At 40.4% G+C, this 19,677-nt stretch overlaps 1 protein-coding gene and 1 long non-coding RNA gene across 3 annotated transcripts in view; one reads left to right on the forward strand and one right to left on the reverse strand.

Annotated features, from left to right (window-relative positions):
* Nucleotides 1-1,265: 1,265 nt before the first annotated feature.
* LOC131446690 (kinesin-like protein KIF2A) lies at nt 1,266-19,493 on the reverse strand. 2 transcript variants are annotated; one of them, XM_058618090.1, is made up of 21 exons: nt 19,333-19,493; nt 18,375-18,469; nt 16,367-16,486; nt 15,252-15,306; nt 14,397-14,516; nt 12,694-12,794; nt 11,333-11,434; nt 11,091-11,145; nt 10,860-11,022; nt 10,332-10,422; nt 10,193-10,256; nt 10,012-10,103; nt 9,496-9,638; nt 8,748-8,952; nt 8,264-8,374; nt 8,078-8,145; nt 6,317-6,406; nt 4,145-4,286; nt 3,248-3,349; nt 2,677-2,812; nt 1,266-1,902 (listed from the first exon to the last, which is right to left on the reverse strand). In XM_058618090.1, the coding sequence occupies exons 1-21, from the start codon at nt 19,391-19,393 to the stop codon at nt 1,817-1,819; spliced, it is 2,202 nt and encodes a 733-aa protein (XP_058474073.1). In that variant the 5' UTR covers nt 19,394-19,493; the 3' UTR covers nt 1,266-1,816. The 2 variants fall into 2 exon arrangements, with proteins under 2 accessions (XP_058474073.1, XP_058474074.1); XM_058618091.1 differs by lacking the exon at nt 6,317-6,406.
* LOC131446691 (uncharacterized) overlaps nt 7,179-19,677 on the forward strand; it is a 41,603-nt gene continuing 29,104 nt past the window's right edge. Inside the window, exons 1-2 of the long non-coding RNA XR_009233952.1 lie at nt 7,179-7,307; nt 9,502-9,625. This is a non-coding gene — a long non-coding RNA (uncharacterized LOC131446691). The remainder of the gene's footprint in view (nt 7,308-9,501; nt 9,626-19,677) is intronic.

The raw sequence follows: 19,677 nt of genomic DNA on the forward strand, positions 1-19,677 counted from the left end.
CTTATGATGACGATATAGTGGGAGGAGCTGAGTGAGTGAGTGAGTGAGTTTCAGGGTGCAGAGCCGTCATTAGTGTGATCATTAACACCTGTGTGTTTTCCTACAACACAAAATGGCTGCCGTACACAGGGCTCATTCACACGCTACAATTTAAAGGTAAAAACATTTGTCTGCAATAATCGTTCTAATTACAGTTGTGCATTTTGAAGGTTACAATTACAATTTTACACAAAACCAAGGGCAATTATATATATATATATATATATATATATATATATATATATATATATATAATTGAGTATTTTAACAGTGAACTAGTTTTTCTTTCTCAGGGTGGAGGAAAGTGAAACTGTTGTTTTGTGAAGTGTTTCCTGAAACCTGTTTCAAGTGTTAATGCTGCAGGCTGCACGTTTAATGAGCAACAGTATTCTCATCATGGTAAGTGATTCAGCTTTGTCTTAAATATTTCCACAAAATGTCCACCAACCAATTCCCTTAACCAAATGAATAGTTAATAGATCACTTTTAAAAAGACATGAATAAAAGTGACATTTTGGGTTGCCAGGCTGTGAGAGATGACTTGATAAGTGATGATTAAGTGATTGAGAATGTCACTAAGAGGATTATGTCTTTAAGGGTATATTTTAAGGGCACACATACATGAACATGCATTATGTAACCTGTGTATCAGTAAATACACTCACTGGCCATTTTAGTGGGTACACAAGACACCAGATTTGTCTTGGACTTAACAGTTAATGGAGGTTAGATTTATTTGGTTTGGATTTTTCTTGTGGTTTTCATACTTATTTTCCCCTGGCTTTCGCTGGGTTTCCTTGTGTCTTTGCAGTTTTGTGCTTTATTTTGTAGTTTCCGTCTTGTGTGGGGTGTTTTTTGTTTGATTTTGAACTCTCCTTGCCTATCTTTTTGATTTTTGTGGCATCAACATGGTATTTTCCCTCCCAGAGAACTGCTGAGCTCTAAATTTATTGGTCAATTTATGGTTGATTATATATTTGGTTTGACAGGTGTGCTTAATAAAAAAAGCTGCTGAGTGTAGTTGTGTGTATTTACCGCACAAATGATTGTCATCAAGTCTAAAGTAACAGTAACCTTCATATAGCGTATAATAATAATTCAAATGTCTCATTACATTACGTTGTCACATAAACCACATTAATTTTGCATACTTTAAAATAATTCAAACCAAAAACATACTGTGCGACACACAGCTCAGGCCTTTTTTCCACAATAAATGAAACAAGTGTGGCAACAAGTAGTGTTTTTATTTTTATTACAGAAAATGTCTGGAACGCTCTAAAATCAACTGCGAGCACAGCGCCCTCTGCAGGTCAAGTAACATGATGCAAGGTGAGATTCTTATTTTTAGGGTTGTCAACAACACAAACACACGGTAGCTCAATTTTACTGTAAACACAAAGAAAACATGTCCTGGTCTCTCCTGAGCTGAAGTCCAGGGAACAACAGGAGGATTCTCCTCCAAATATTGCACAAAATGGCAACAGCTATTTATAAAATTGGCCACACTGATTGACTCTATAAAATTCTTTGAAAACATTTATTTTTTGTTTAGTTTAGTTTTTATACAATGAACTGATTTCTCATCACACACAGAACAGAGAGCTGGTAGATACACGTCACAGGAGGATGGAGAGCAAAGACGACCTGCTCTTTGGTTTTACTGGTGGACTGATGGAGGACGGGGAGCGAACCAAACACACGCTGAGCTCCTCCAGAGACGAGGCCTTCGCGTGTCTCCAGACAGATCAACGTTACAGTGAAACGTGTGTTTTTTCTATAGTGCACGAGGCCTCTTGGGCGTGATTTGTTTGCTAGCTTGCTCCTCTTCCTGGAGCGTACAACGGAAGGACTTGACTTTATCTGGAAGACAAGAGAAGGACAGCAGAGTTATTGATGACAGTTTATAGCAGCAAAGACATCACCGTGGTTACAATCTCTGTGGCCACTGTGAGATGATGTGCGGTCTTCTGTTTGTTAGACTTTAAAGGCAAATTATTTTTTTTAGACCTTTTCAAGATCAGCGTGAATGAAATGCAGCATTTTGGCTGCATAAAACATACAAGGAGTTGTGTATTATTCTCGCAGCAATTTATCATGGGTGCTGTTGTGGCACAGGAGCACCAAGGGTTAAGGAAAATCGGATAAAAAAAACGGGTTCTCAGATTTTTCAGCTTCTTAAATGTGAACATTTTCGGGTTTTTTTTGCTCCATAAAAAACAAAGAAATCATTAAAAGTTAATAATTTTGGTTTGTGAACGAAAAACATTTGAGAAATTATTTCCAGGTTTGAGAAACACTGATCAATATCTTTCAACATCATGTTAGTTGCAGCTTGAAAATAAAATCCACATATATATATATATTTATTTATTTAAATATATATATATATATATATATATTTATTTAAATAAACAATGCTAAAGCCTTCAAAACAGGAGTTCAGATTCTTATGGGTGTGATCACGACTCGTGGCCACTTCACGGCAGTTTCAAGCAGTCGTGCAGTGATGACTCGATATTGTAGTGGAAACACAACCTAAAGCACGTAGAGGCGAGGCGAGCTGGGACTGATGAGTTCCATCACTGTCCAGATAAGTACGTGTTTAAAGTCACTGCTGACATGAAATCAATTTACCTCTCAGCTCGGTGAGAATGTCTATCTTCTGGTCCAGGATCTGTTCCAGCTGAGTTGCGTACGACTCGACATCGTAGTCCACCTCCTCTGTCATTTCCAGGAGCACCTTCTCATCTTCTAGCCAGCGGATCGACTCCTGTGGAGGGGACACACACGCGGTTCAACACCCTCTGTGTGAGGCAAGCTTAACAACTGCTGATAAACATCTGCCGTCTCTGCATAGTAAATACTGAAATTAGCAGAAAAGGACCTTCAGTGGAAAGTAAGCAGCTGTGGGTCAGAAAAGTCTTTTCTGCATTAAGTTCTCCCCGTGTGTGCTTCCTCCCACTGTCCAAAAACATGTAATATGGGGATTAGGCAAATCGAACTCTCTAAATTGATCATTGGTGAGAGTGAACGGTTGTTTGTCTCTAAATGTGTCCCCTGTGATGGACGAGTGATCTGTCCAAGGTGTGACCCCGCCTATCGCCCTATGTCAGCTGAGACTGGCACAGCTCCCCCTGTGGAGGATAAAGTGGTAGAATGATATGATGGATGATTTGAATGATAATTTTGGGACTTGACTTTGTACCTGGAACACTGCCCTGTGGTCCTCCAGCACCTGCTCCTCCATCTCTACCAGCTGAGACACAGCTTCATGGAAATTAAAGAGCTGCGGGGAAACCTCTTCCTCCTTAAAGACAAAAAAAAAGTCACAACGCACAATGAGTTAAACTGAGTGAGCCAAACAAAGAATGCTATACTGCTCCTGCTCCTGCTTTTAAAAGATTCAAAATGTGATGGAGCATTACCACACAGTAACATTAAAGGACCAGTGTGTAGGATTTAGTGGCGTCAGCATATTGCAAACATGGCAACATCATTTTAAATGTGTCCATAGATCCCCTAAATTCTACACACTGGAGCTTTAATGATCTATACTTTAATAAAAGGTTGAGAACTTGAAGATATTAACCCTTGGAACACAGAACATTTTGGCTGCATTTTTCCATGACTATGTTTAAACTAAAGTATATACAGAGGCTATAAGAATGTGCAATATAGAGTCTTATATTATTTTTTTCTCTAGACAATCTGATGGGGTAAAAAAGTAATTTTCACCTACCATATAAACACACCTGAGCAAATGTTTAAAATCGGATTGAATTTGTGAGGTCAAAGTTCACCTGGCTCGTTTTATGAACAAAAAGAAGAAAACCACTATTTTTGTGACTTCTGCACAATTATTGCTACTTTATATCACGACTAAAAATGTGACACAACGAAAAAAAACCACATTTTTTAAAGCCTGAATATGTGACCTATAAACACACACCCCCAGGATGTCCATATAAGGAGTTGTGTATTCTTCCCACGGCCATTTACCATGAGTACACTGATCCGTGCCTCATGAGCGCTAAGGGTCAAAACAAAGAATACATACAGCTGTCCTTTCCGACCTACAGTACAGTTGATCTGTGTGTCTTACATTCTGTTCACAGAGCAGCTTCAGATCGTCCCTCTGTGGAGAGCTGCCAACTCCCCACTGAGCCTCCAGCACCTCCAGCTGGTTGACGAGTCCCTGACGGCTCTCCATCGCTGCTGTGGGGTCCACAGTGAGCTCCTTCACCCTGGCAACGCAACACAGACACTGCGTCAAACAGCGAAACTGTAAGTACCTGCTAAGTGCTGAGGGGAGGCGGGAGCGGCTTTGGTGCTGTAGCTGCATGCAGACATAGATAGAGATGTGGGAGGGGAAAATACTCAACATGCCAAGTCAAAAGAGCGGGTTTTCCATGCAGGTTTTTATGGAAAAGCAGAAGAAAAATAATAAAGTTTAGATTCAGTAATTAATGGATGATGGAGGGAAAGGAAAAAAAGGTTAGGAAGCAGATGTAACACTCTAACAACGTGAGTTTTGTGGCCTGCAGGAAAACGGCCATCACACATTTTATGACACATAAAATGTGATGTAATGTTCATTTATGTTATTCCCTCATAAAATAACCCTAAAGAATCCAGAATCTATTAGTGAGCAGCTACGCTTCAGCTATTTGACATGAGGCGCATCTTAGCATCAAGATCACTTTTAGTCAAGAGAAAACACATTTTCAAATAATCTCAAATTTGCTTTAACCCTTTAACACCTAAGCATTTTTTTTTTTTTTTGCTTATTTTAAACATAAAAGGCCCAGAAAATGTCCTGTGAATAAGTGCTTTTGCCCATTTTCCAGAATAACTTTCAATATCTGGCAGTTATTTACAATTTACTGCATGTTAAAAAAAAGTGTATTAACAATTTAAGAAACTATGTTCAGGCGTTTTTCCAACTCTCTCTTCTCTGGTGACAAAGACGCTGATTCACTGGCTTCCTGCAACAGCACGAGTGAAATTACCGTAATAACCACATGTTGGCTTTGACGTGCAACTTCTCAGCTTTCAGAAACCATCAGAATTTTTCAGATAGCACAGGGCAACCGCTATTCAGAGTTATCTCCATAAAAAGTGCTTGTTTTTGCCAATAAATGGCTCAGATTGTTGTTGTAAACAAGGGCGTAGGTTTGGTTACAAGACTGGTGGGGGCGCTGTGCCGCTCTGTTGTCAGAACAGCAAATCTCTCACTGTCTCCCCTGTGATTTGCAGCTATGTGTCCGCTCAGCTGTGATGTGTTCACTGACACTCGTAAAATCCGCTCACTCCTGCTCTCCTCTCGCAGCATTTGCGCACACGTACACGTTGCCCCGTCTCTAATATTGGCATGGAGAATCTGGCTTTCTCCAAATATTGGTGGACCATTCCATACGCAAACCTCTGCCCTGTGAGAGAAGTGCGAGAGTGAATCAGTGAACGCATCACAGCCGAGCGGAAACATTGCTGCGAGTCACAGAGGAGACGATAGAGAGAGAGGAGGTGATGTGCTGTTCTGTCCCCACCAGCCTTGTAACCAAACCAAACCCATGCCCTGAAACTTAACTTAAAGTACTCTTCACATACACACCCACATTTATAAACAAAGGGCCCAGGTCGAAGAATACCAGAATTCCCCTTTAAGTTTTATTTTGCTTCTATTTTGGCAAATTTGAGGGGAAAAAAAGATTTCTCATTCATAAGAATGAACACGAAAAACAACTTAACTAGTAGTAGAAGTAGTAGTAAAGTATTTGTTCTATTATTGATGGTTTAAAAAAAAAAAAAATCATATCTTCTCCAAGTCTTTTCTCTTTAGCTGCAGCTGTCACTGCACAGAGGCATAAAACAAGGAAACTAGTTTTTGTTTGACTAGTTTCAGCGCTGGATTAACATGCACTGTTGTTCTGGTAGTTAGTATTTGAGGCAACAAGAAGGTGACTGTGTGAGCAGGAGTCAAAGTAAACTACAGTGTTTGTGTATGTTTATGGTGATTAAGTGGCTCAAAGAAAGCAGCTATATATGAGTATACACCAAATCAGTCTGTTCAAACAGATGAAATGAGTTAGAATACATTGGTTTTGGTCTTTTCATTAGATTTGTTAAATATCACCACCAGGCTCACACAGTGATTATCAATGGGGAAAGAGGTTGATGTCATGATGCCATGGAAAGGGAACTGTAGAGAGAGAGAGAGAGAGAGAGAGGGAGAGAGGTGATGGGAGGGGATGTGAATTGATTGATATCATACATATCATAAGTAGGGGAGAGCTCAGAGCGACCCCCTCCACCCCCGCTCTGGGAGAAGGGAATGTCTGAGGGACTTATCCCAAACTCCTTTACCCTGAAAACATGGAGGGAGAGAGAGAGAGAGAGACAAAGACATAAATAAGAGGAAGAGGGGATGAGGAAGGTCACTCATATCTTTAAGTCATGTAAACACAAATTTGGTGATATATCGTCGCCTTCTTTGTGCAATACGAGAATTCAAACACCAGGGCAAATACCAATATTTTAACCAATAAATGAAGGCGCTCTAAAGTAAACAATCCCTGGGCGTCACTACATGATGTCTCTGAATGAGGGAAGAGTGAGAGTGAATGGTTGTGTGTGTGTCTCTATATGTGTCCCTGTGATGGATTGGGGTGTGACCCCGCCTATCGCCCTATGTCAGCAGAGATTGGTACAGCGCCCCCCCATGACCCTCACATGGAGGATAAAGTGGTAAAACATATGCTCCATAGGAATGAACGGAACCAGAGGGGTGGTGCTCTATCCAGTTCTTATAATACATCCATGTAACAGATAGAGATGTCCCGATACAACTTTTTCACTTCCGATGCTGATATTGCAGCCTTGAGTATTGGCCGATACCGATATCAGCATGAATCATACATACGCTAATTACATATTTTGTAGTGTGGAATGTTAGCATAGGCTTGATCAAGTAATATTACTTAAACAGAGAACAATAGTCAGTAACAGTAGGTATGAGAAAAACTGGCCCATTTATTAACCAATGGGTTACATACATTTTAACCTTCAACATAAGGATATTAGATTTTTGCCATGTTAATTTCATACAGTCTATGGTTAATTTCATCAGGAGGAAAGTACCAAGTGCTAATGGGGGTGTTTTCAGAGCAACCTTGTTTCACAGGTAACGGCGTCTTCAGAGAACACCCCCTTTGTTTTCACTATTTTGGATTAGCCCAACACGCAGCGCTGAGTGACTCGTCCCGCAGGTAAACCCGGAGCCCGAGGACACATTTGACACATATGACACATTTAAAACACACAACGCTCTTGGCGTGACTGGTTTTTAGGGTATAATTAACACACGGAGGCTGTTGAAAGTCGACAGGTGGCGCTGGTTTATGAAATAATGTTGTTTTAGCAGCTTGCCTCATGATGAGCTAGTGTGGTGCTAATGGCTAACTCGCGCTCGCGCTGTGCGTCGCGGCTTCGTAGCCTCTGATTAAAGAAAAATGCAGTAGCTCACACACGCTGTTGTGATCGCGTGAGCTCTACGTGCATCCAACACGCAGAGTCCACGTGATCACAATGGGCGCTGCGGGATAGAAGTGCTGGAGCGGAATTGACTACTTATATCGGAGATTTTAGGGGCAGTCCGATAAATCCAATATGCGTTTTTTGGCTGATTTTGGACCGATATCAATATCGATAACAGATGCTAACCAGTAACCAGCATGCCCCAGAAGATGCCCCCGGAAGTTTTATGTTAAATCATCAAGTGTGACAGCATTTCAGGTACTTGGCAAACATGCAGCCTCTGGCCCAAAAACTGGTTTAATCTGGCCCCCGACAAGGTAGTTTGTCTAATATAATAAGATATAATCAGAGCTCGCAGAGGGAGTTAAAATGAAAATATAATGGACCGTAAATGTAAAGCTAATTTCACTGCTTGCTAAGCTTGTGAATCTTACTTTCTTTGTTGGTTATTCTGTTTATTCTGGTGAGTTTTTCTTCCTCAGCTCAGAAAAATGTGTTTTACCTGTTGGCGTATCTTAGCGTGTTTAGGGTGTTTTCACATGACGCCATTCCAGGAGAGATGGTAGCGATCTGTGCAGGGGAAACAGCAGATCAGCCCAAATCATGACCTCACTCAAAACTGTTCAGGTGTATCATACATTTCATTAGTGCACCTTAAAGCCAAAGTTACAGAAAAATGTGTCCTTACCATGCACGTCCTGGAGTTCTCTCCGATGAAGGAGTCCCTCAGTACTTGGGTTAACTTGCTGGCTCTGAAAGGAGTGTGAGGTTTGTTTCTACCCAGGGCTCGAATACACTCCTGCAAAGGCAAGGACATCGTCAGTGGCTGAGTGGGGTCGTAGTTTCTGAATAAACAGGGTCAAACACACCCAGAACAAGTCTTTTCATTTTTATCATTGACATTTTTCCAGCTTCTCATGTCTGGGGCTTTATATTTATATTATTCTAATATTTGGTTTGTGCAAGTTGAGTGGACAAATCAAGCATGTGGAATTCTTTCAAATCAACTGTAAAATCCTCTGTGACAGAGGACAGAATAAATAAAAAGCTATCCACACAGTAAATGCAGAACCCCATGGGCAAAAGTTCTAGATCAATTGAAAGAGGGACCAAATGTGAAAGATGCAAAATAGTAGCCGCTGTAACACTGTCATAGAGGAAGAGGAAGAGACCTTGAGCGCCAGCAGACTCTTGTTGATCTCAGCTCCTTCGAGGCGAGTCTGGCGGTCGGCGCTGGAAGTGTCTGCTCCCCTCTCGTTCCCCGCCAGGTCAATGAGGGAAAACTTTCCATGCATCTTCCCCCGTCTGCGCAGGATGATCTGAAAAACGGCGTGGCTCCGAGAGGAATGAGCGTTCGCTGAAGTCTGACCAGAAGTCCTGAAATGAACGCAGAGAATCTTTAATGTTTAAATCTTTAAGGATATTTATAAAAATCGATCAAAAAAAAACTCACCATGCCTGGCTTATCCCAGAATGCATCTCAATCTCATTTATGAGTATGAGTCTTGATAGGATGTGGTCATAAAAATGCCTCTGTACACAATTGGATAGACCTACGACTAATCAGACCAATTAACAAACATGCTGTATGTAACTTTCTAGGAACATGGGCTATCTAGTAACGGTGTCTAACGGCTTTTGCCTGGGGGAGCTTTTCTTTCGAATGGAAGGACAGTTGCTCTTTGGTGGCCGCGAGTGACTGGTTCCTTTTTAGGGAAGTTGGCTAAAGCTGTGTTGTTGTCAGGGGTGAGCTGGGTTCACCCAGCCTAAAACTATTGTCTGACTTAGTTAGCTAACTTAGTTGTTTACTAAGTTTCTGTACATTTGCATGTCTCACTTTGTGAAAGTCACAGTAGAAAAACATAGGAAATGAAAAGATGTTGTCTACCTTTCACTTAATCAACCATTGCATCTGTTTACCTGCAGCTGTTTCCCACTTCTATGAGTTTGAGGACGTCCTCTGTGCATTTCACATCCCTCTCCTGAAGCCCCACCACCTGCACCTGCTGCTTCCCGTCCTCCAAGACCCGCAACTTGGCTTTGCGATTAAGTAGGTCAAACACCTATAATGCACAGAACATATTCACTCATGACTCACATCATTTACTAATGACAATAGGAAAAAAACAATATACATTTAGTGTAACCTTTTGCCCTCTGGAAGGTGCTACAGGTGTATTAAAGCCTAGACAAACGGAGCCATAACCACCCTGAACTTAGACATGAACTAACCTCTACTGTACATATGCTGCACAATATTTTAAACACACGTGCAATAATATTTGAACTTGGGTGCAATAATTAACTGCAATCATCGTAGCGGCTAAGACCCCATTCTTTTTCTATCCTATTTTGTTGCTTGTTTTGTATATGTGCACTGTAAGGAAGCTCACTAAATGTATAAAGGAGTCTCATTTCTTATAAAAAGACACTTGCCTTCCCACTGTAAATCTCAAAAAATGTGGCGAAGACCTGAAGATCCAACTTCTTGTAAATTGGCTTCTTTAACATGAGAAAAACATCTCTGGCTGCACAGAAAGAGGAACACAGACACTTTATTATACATGGCCACATCAGTGAGCAGCAGTGATGAAGGAAGTGAAAGGTGGAAACTAACCAGAAAGTGCGTAGATCCCTTTGGAACAGTCTTGGTTCTTTCCTGAAAAGTCTCCTCCCATTGTCTGAAAGAAGAGCGCGGGTTACAACAGGAAAAGTGCACTTTAAAACTCTTCTCAAGTAAAAATCAAACCACTCACGTGTGTTTTTCCGCTTCCAGTTTGTCCGTATGCAAAGCAGGTCGCCATGCCTCTCTCAAAGATGGTCTCAACGAGTGGCTGAGCAGTGAACCTGTCAGAGTTTACTTTTAGCAACACTGGTTTCTGCTTTTTGCTTATTATTTATTTGAGTGTTTGAGTGCAGGGAGAAAAACGCATCACCTGTACAGCTGAAACAATTAATCGATTAACCTATTATTAACCTATTACTAAATTAATCGACAACTATTTTGATTATCGATTAATCGGTTTGAAGCTTTTTTCATGATTAAAACCAGATTTCCGATCGTTTAAGCTTCTTAAATGTGAATATTTTCTTAATTTCTTTGCTCTGGATAACAAAGAAATCATTAAAAGTTAATCATTTAAGAACATCATTTCCAGGTTTGACAAACACCAATTAACATTTTTTAAGGGTTTCTGATATTTTATAGACCAAACCATTAATCAAGAAAATAATCGACAGATTAATCGATTATGAAAATAATCGTTAGTTGCAGCTCTAATCACCTGTAAACCATTTCGTTGGTGGAGTTCTCGTCGAAGGCGTAGTCAAATCGGAATGTTTGGTTTTCCAAGAAGCGCGTCAGGTCTACCTTCTGCTTGGGCTCATGGACCATTACCACGTCTTTGCTGGGAATGGTGATGACATCCAAATCCTTCACTGTCAACTCTAGGAGACAAACATGCGTCACTCATGCACATATGTAACTGTATGCTGCAGAGTAAAGCTTTACTTACCTTTCTTATTGAGGGGACGTGCACGTACGCACACACATATCCTGTGCTCCTCAATCTGAAACACAAGAAGGTACAAATCGAATATTCATAAGAGCTTTGTATAGTTTTTATTTCTTATCTGATCAACTGAACACCTGCAGAGGGTGAAGGACAGAGGACGCTGTATCTTGTTGTGCAATCTGTACAAAAAACATTTGGTTTTAGATCATAGAGGAACCACAGTCAGGTCTCTAAATACCCACACTATCCAGATCATTAGTGGTTAAAGGCCTGTAGTCCAGACTGGCTCTGAAGTCTCTGATCATACACATGATTTCATAGTTTGGTAATTGAACGTCCACCTCCTGCAGAGAAACAGAGAGAACAAAGAAAATAGTGTAAATCAATGAATATTACCGGTTTGCTCCTCTTTGACATTAAACTGAATAACTATGGTTTGTAGACAAAACAAGACATTTTTTGGGGGGGGGGGGGGGGGGTGTTCTACCAATATCCTAAGTAAGTCACCTGCCAAGTTTGAAGCCTGTGAAGTGGCTTTAACATCACTCGTTCTGCTTACTACCACCTCCGTAATATCAATCGCCTCCGCCCCACAGCACCGCCATCCTCGTTCCTGCACTGGTAACATCCCGTTTCGATTACTGCAACTCTCTAATTTTTTGGTCTCACTGGCTCCCTGTCACATACCGAATACAATACAAGATCCTCCTTCTCACCTTCAAAACTCTCCACAGTCTTTCCCCCTTCTACGTTTCTGACCTCCTTCAGCCTCACACTCCCTCTTCTTCTCTCAGATCATTAGCTGCCCTCTAACTCACTACACCCTCTGCCCGTCTTGTTACCATGGGGTCCAGGGCTTTCAGCCACTCTGTCCCCCACCTCTGGAACTCTCTCCCACATGACATCTGCAACAGAGACACCCTTCTCACATTTAAATCCAGATAATACCTCCCTGATTCTTTTTAGCTTTCTCATTTTAAGTTCTTAGGATTTAAGCTTTGAATATTGTATTTTTACAGCCTGTATTTTATTGATTTTTATTGTATTTTTCCTGCTCTTTTAATCATGTACTCTAAGGTGTACATGATCGGCTTTGGGCGCCACTGTGGCGCCACTCATCTGCCTCCATCTTGTCCCTTTTGTGTTTTGCACCAACTGTCCTCATGTCGTCCTTCACAACATCCATGAACCTTCTCTGTGGTCTTCCTCTTTTCCTACTGCCCGGCAGCTCCATCTTCAGCATCCTTTGTCCAATATAATCACTAGCCCTCCTCTGCACATGACAAAACCATCTCAACCTTTTACTCTCTTACTTTATTTCCAAACCTTTCAACATGAGCTCGCCATGAAGATGCGAATTTCTAATCCTCGTCTCTCTTGGTCACTTTACAATGAAAATATCAGCATCTTCAGCACTGACACCCTTTCAATATCAAGTGTTATTAGTATTATTATTATTATTATTATTATTATTATTTAAACATTTTAATGTGACCTGCAGGTTATGTTGTGGTTTCCTACAAACTATGGAACTGACTGTTATGTTAAACTGCACTTCTCTTACCTGGCTGGATATACAGTACAGTATATGTTGGCTCCTCACCTGTGCTCTCTTTTCTCTGAGCTCTTGCTGTTGGAGTCGTCTCTTTTCTCGCTTCTCCTGCAGCTTCTCCACTTCTTTTACACAATTAGATTTCTTGCGGGCTGTATTGGGAGCAAATGAGATAAAAGATCAGAGCATTATGCTGTGATGAGTTAAAAAAACATTAGATATGGAAAGTGTTTTTTTTTTTAGCTAGTTTCGGCTGAATAATATGTTCTTAAAAGTGAAAAGGTTATTAAAAAACAAGGAAGTTGTGAATTTGATGGACTATTTTCAGTGGAGGATTAACCCCTGTTTAGTGGCATTGATGTGTTTTTAAAATAGTTACACTTTAAATTCACTGTGTCTGTTTAGATTTTGTAGAATGAACAGGTGTTTCCTTGCAGACTTTAGCTCTCGTCAGGTGACATGGGGTCTTTAAGTCTCTGGAGTAAAATCGAGGAGTAATATTTCAAAGCTTTAGCCTCTTTACAAAAAAATGCTCACCTCATAATATCTATGCCAAATTTACATCACAGCACCGGAGCTCTCGATCTACTGCTGCCTCCATCAGTAGATTCATGTGTAATTTTGACAGTGGTTGAAATTCTTCATTCAGATTTACCTAAGTGACACAAAGAGCAGGAGGCGAGCAGCTCCTGTGTCCCAGTGAGCCAAAAACGCAGAATTTCTCTTTGGACTTTGGTGCAGGAGAGTGAATGGTGTGACAAAATATAACGGTTTAATATGGTAAATAGATTCCCAAGATAGTGTACACTTGATGGCATAGATGGTGGCCATTTAAGTGGCTAAAATAGTTTTTTGTAACTTCTTAGTGCAGTGGGCAAGCACAATGACTTTGTCAGTACCTCATGAAACCACACTTGACAAGGCCTTCACTATCCCTTTAGGTAGAGCTTCTAGAATTTCCTAACATTTGTCAGGCCTGAGTGACATGGGAAATATCATCTTATCATGATATCATTTTTTTAATATAATTTGTGATATGGCTATTTTAGGCTATATCCCGATATACCAGATGTATATGTGGACTAAAAGTTTTCTTTTGACATGTTGACAATACACCGTTAATACACTCAAACACAAAATATTTACTGTTTATAATCTGTATTACATGCTTAAAGTACAGTTATTATTGTTCTGGCATTTTTTCTTTATTATTTCTTTGACTTTTTGAGCCATAGAAATAATATTGTCATACCTAAATATCGTCATATTCTGCTATAAGACAAATAAATAGGCTTGAAATTTTTATGATGTAATTTTGTTGATTCCGTTTATTTATTTTTCTAATCAATATACAATTTAACATCTAATATTTGGTGTTCATTCACCTTGTACGTTGTCTAATGTCAGGATATACTGTAGATATAATGTCCTTCCTTGGATACACGGATAATACTTGCTACAGATTTTAATGATGGCCTTTTTGTTGACATTGAACAAAAAAAAGAATCTTACTGTTGCTTTGAGTGTTCTGTTTAGTGCACATTTATGCTAATCTCAACAAAGCCAGCAGGGAAAAAAAAGCAGAACAAAGCCAACGTCAGTGACAAAACTGTGAAAGAGGCTTTGAGGCGCTCAGACTCGCAGCTGTGTCTAGAGCATGACATCACTGGTTCTGGCCTCAGCGACGTGTCCGTCAGAAATCGACACAGCCTGGAAGCTCCATCATGGAAGTATTAGTAGCTGGGGTGTGTTACCGTTCTGTTGTTGTAACAGGGCCTGGTTGAGCGCAGCCTGGGGAGTGATGGCGGGTGGAGGTGGCTCTGCTACTTGGCTTTGCTGGCTCGGGCGGGCCCGCGTGGTCCCGACTGCTGCAGCTGAGGAGCACGCAGTGACACATCATCACTAACTTAAACTAGTTAATAACACAGAGCATTATGGCTGCTTTTTCCTTTGACTCTGTTTACATGTACAGTATATACAGAGCTATGAGAATTGCTACTTTATATCACTACTAAAAATGTAATATGAAATGAATCATAACTTTTCAACAACACATAAGACAAATTCCCCCCCCCCCCCATAGGATGTCCATATAAGGAGTTGTGTATTATTCTATGGGTGCACATGGCGGCACAGATCCTGAGCACTAAGGGTTAAATGCTTTATTGTCTTGATAAAGCATGATGAAATTTTGGATTCTGTGCCATCCCACAAAGAATAGTTGAAGCTGAGTTTCAAGTGATTATAATGCGGAACCTGCTACGGGAATAAGAAAATCACGTAAGATGATCAATCTTCCACGATAAAATCTGAACAAAATAGTGGCAGGTTCTAATCGCGTTCTGTGAGTGACACAGAAGACATTTAGAAATTGTATCTAAGCGCAAGCAAATCCACTTACATATGTGGTTTGAATCAGCTTTGGAAAAATTGGATCTCATGTGTTTTTTTTTTTTTGGGTTACTCCAAAACTTGGGTTACTCCATACTTACTATTTTTACTATTATTACTTTTTGGATGGCAGGTGCAGCAACACATCATGAATTACCTCATATTCAGAATGTGTTTCAGTGGGTTTTTAGGTGTCTACACATGTAAATCAAACGCACCTCTGTTCTCCCGAGGCGTGTTCTCAGCCTTTGGTATTGCTGTGGCACGTCTGGTCTGAAAATGACAACAAAACGACTTAAAGTCTAATAAACTACAACAACACATACGTAGACTGACTTCACAGACACTGATCAGAGTTAAGTCCAATAAGAACATTAACAGCTGGATTTGCACTCAAACTTGTGGCCCTTCAAATGATTTCATGCGGCCCACCGCTTAAATGGCTGTTTCTGATGTTTATATATTCATTAACACCATAAACATGTTTTATAATGTGAGCTATATATCCTTCTGTGTGAAAACACTTATTTTTAAATATTAGATATCATGAATATGGAATATTGGGATATAATTTTAAAGCTCATATCGCCCAAACCTTCGGAACAGTTGCTTTTTGCCACACTGTTGTCTGACCAGACATGAAGCTCATGTGGTCCCCAGGTCATTTGAGTTTGAGATCCCTGCACTAGTGTATGGCGTAAAATACAACATCTACATCAGTGAGAATAAGACAGGTTTAAAAAAACAATATATTTTTCCTACAGCTACAAATCTTTGGCAGAACTAATCATAGAACTAAATAAGTTTTCTGACCATGATGTTGCAAGTCTCAGTCAACTCTTATCAGGGGCCCATCTCAGCTTTAAAAACTCAAGCTATCTATTCATCAATTACCAAATCAATCCCCTTGTAGATTTATTTAACATTGGATTCACACTTAGCAGCAATTATGTCACAAAACAAAAACGAGATAGAAAATGATCAAAGTGATTTCAAGCAAAATTCAAGCAAAAACAAATAATCACATGTTTCAGCTCCTCAAACTTTAACATTAGCCGTTTTATAAGTTTTAATAAAGAAAATGCTTTGATGAATAAAAAAGATTATTTGCTGTATAGGAACTCTACATTATAGTTTGGCAACAGAATTCTCATATGTGATTTAGACAGTAGAAAGAACCAGACACAGATGTACTTGTGTTAAACTGGATGTCATGAACATAGTCAACATATGATCATGAGTTTATTAGCTGCAATTAAGTGAACTCAAAATAACTGACCCTTAAAATAATCTACAGTTAAACAAATTAAATGGTGAATGACGAGGAGCAAACCTTGGGAACTTTGCTGGCTTTGGCAACATTGGACGGATGAAGAGGAGGCTCAGGACTCTGTGGGATCTCCTCATCAGGAGCAACATCTGGATTCAGAGCGAAGACACTCTCTAGGTCGATCTGAGGCAGAAATGAGAGGAGGGGAGGACAGTCCACTGCTGGAGTAACAGCCCCAATTAAACTGTAACACATATAAAGTGGCAGTAATTTGGTTTAAATGAACAACTAAATTAATTGAACAGTGGAGGAACAACAGTGTTGTATACTATCTACACACACACACACACACTCACTCAGCTCTCCATATCGTAAGTGAGAGAAAAGAACAGCGTGGTAATCTGTGAGGTAATGGAATGTGTGTGACCCATCAGCAACAAACAGCACATGGTCTCACTTTGATCTAACAGTGCAGTGGTAATGTCAGCTTAGAAAATAACACAAAAACAGCCATTAGGAGCACCATCTGTCTCTAGACTACTGCATATATCTTACTACTATACTACTATATCTTTACGATGACCTGAGACAACATATCGTCTTAGACTTTGGATATCGTCATATCATGATAAAGTATCTGTGATGACTTTTCCTGCTTTTCAAGGCTGTTGCATTTCTAATCATATTTATTACATTGAATACATTTGTGAAATACACTAAATATTATATAAGTTGATTTAAAAAAATGTATGGAATTAGAATTAGACCTTATTTATAGGGAATAGGGAATTGTTTTTAAATATCATTCATTTAACAAAATAAACCAGGTTTTATCTAAATGAAAGTTAATATTTTCAGCATGTTATACAGTAGACATTTTATTTTAGAGTGTATTTACAGCGTATTGTCACACTCCTTTGATGAGCATAAACAACCCTCTCATATATCGGGTTATAGCACTAAAAATATCCAGATATTATTTATCAGCCATATCACCCAGCTTTACTCTAGACTGTCATTGGTCACAACCCAGAATACCCCATGGCTGAAAACAGAATGTAGAGCAGGTTTTCTCTCTCTGATTTACATTATACTGAAATGTTGTAGAACTATTATATGTTCTACTAACTTCTAACTGTAATGCTGAAAATATGTTGCCTACTCCAACTTGTGGCTACAACCAAACTTTTTGATGACTGATTCTATTCAAATATTGTATCACCCATCAAACCAACTCTGCTGTTTTCAAGGTTGGACCTATCCCGAAGAAAATCTCAGATCCTTGAGATAAATTATACTAAGACATACAAGAGCGAGAGTAAATATGAACATTACAAAGTGAATCAGTAATCAGTGGTCACTGGAGCCAATCCCAGCTGACACAGGGGCAAAAGGCCGGGTCACACCCTGGACAGGTTGCCAGTCCATTGCAAGGCCAACATATACAGAGACAAACAACCATCCACTCTCACATTCACACCTACAGTGTGGTCAATTTAGGGTGTCCAATTTACCTCGGCATGTGTTTGGACTGTGGGAGAAACATGTATCGCAAAATGTAACCAAAATTTCAAACATTTGCAAGTGCATTTATCCATGTTTACATCAACTGCTGGAAAGCAATCTAATGGCAACTGATGTAACTACAGTGCCAATAGCTGTGGATATGGTGTCTCTTTGTTGCTGCCTTTGTCTATTATTGTAGTAATTTTCTTCTTGTACAAAAGAGGAATCTCGCTCCAGCTGCTTCCCCCTATTTTTCCAAAACAGTGAAATGCAGAAGCAGGAGAGATGTGAATTTTAAACATCCTCTATTATTTGCTAAAACCATATCCATTGTATTCTTTTGCAATCACCTTTTATTAATGTGCTAGCTTTACCACCTCCCCTGTCAAGCTTAGAAAATGTAATTTGACATTTCCATCCATCAACTTTCTACTGCGTTATCCTCCACATGAGGGTTGCGGGGGATAATTCAAGAATTTTGTGTTTCTATGCAGGCGTTTTTTTTGCGTAAATGCGTGTTAAAACAAGATGGAACGCCACCCAGTGGCGAGCAGAGGAGCCATACTTCTTTCCCCTTGGTGTCCCCGTTCTCGATCCACTCCACCGTCACGCTCTCGTTGTCCTCGTGCAGTGATGTGACCATCGCCTGGTGTATTCGTCCTGCAGTGAGAGGATGTAGAGATGCTCAGCATCAGCACCTTTACAGGACTCACACACACAGCTGCTCAAGCTTTAAATCACATACAGTTAAACACAGTATCTCGGAATCTGCACTGCTGTTAAATACCATCTGTCTCAGTCACAACTTGAACAGTAAAATAAGATGCTAATGGGTGTGGCTCATATGAAGGATGATGCTGTCACTCAATCTGTGTGCTACTGTCACACTACCGCACCGCTCACTCTATGGCTCAATCACTAGATCATTCAGAGCCGGTGAGTTTTAAAAACATACATGTGAAAATAAGCTTGAAACAAGGGTATTTGTTAAGGCTAGTGGTAGGAGATGCAGTCAGAGGGGAGAGGAAGGATGCAGCCATCACCCATGATTCACAGGCCAGGGTGGATGATGCAGAGCATCTTATCCTCCACTGGAACCATGATGCAGAGAAGGGGAGAGAGGAAAATACACAGCAGAGTAAAGCAGAGTAAAGCAGAGCAGGTGTCTTTTTTTTTGGTCAAGTCAAGGCGCAGCAGGACAGCGGCACAGGTGGACGGACCCGCCCGGCTGGCAGCACCGAGCCGGCGTGTGTCTGTGTAACCGGCAGATGACACCAGTATGGCAGCACAAAAAAAAGAGACCGACTGGCTTCACATTTATAGCGTTCAGCTCGTACATATATGTATGTTTTCTTTTTAATAAACAAAAACCCAGTGTAAATACAGCAAACGTTGCGGGGAGGGTGGTGTAGCAGCGTGCTAGCTAACAGTAACGTCCCCGCTGCGGTGAGCGGTGACGTTAGCTTCGGTCATCCGGACCCTCCGGATGGAGAAGAGCGGTGTCTGTATGTGTGTCAACGTACCGTCGCTCCGTTTTATCTCCACGTAAATGCCCACGAAGATCTTCCCGAATATCGCGGCCATCTCCGCCTCAGCCTTTTATACTGCAGCTTGTATGTGTTTCTGTGAGTGTGTGTGTGTAACGTGTATGTGTGTGTGTGCGGTGTCAGTCCGAGTTGAGCGGTGCTGCAGATACTGAGGTCACTGTCGGTCAGTCGAATAAGGAGAACGAGTCTGTGCGCATGCGCGGGTGGAGTCTCCTCAGGACCATTTATAAATTAAAAAAATATTCTGTCAGATTTTACAAAATCATGCAAATATTTCAGAAGAATTTTAAAATGTGATTTAAAAAAAAACATTAAATACGT

This window comes from Solea solea, chromosome 19, assembly GCF_958295425.1.
Source record: "Solea solea chromosome 19, fSolSol10.1, whole genome shotgun sequence".
In the NCBI taxonomy this organism is placed as follows: domain Eukaryota; kingdom Metazoa; phylum Chordata; class Actinopteri; order Pleuronectiformes; family Soleidae; genus Solea; species Solea solea.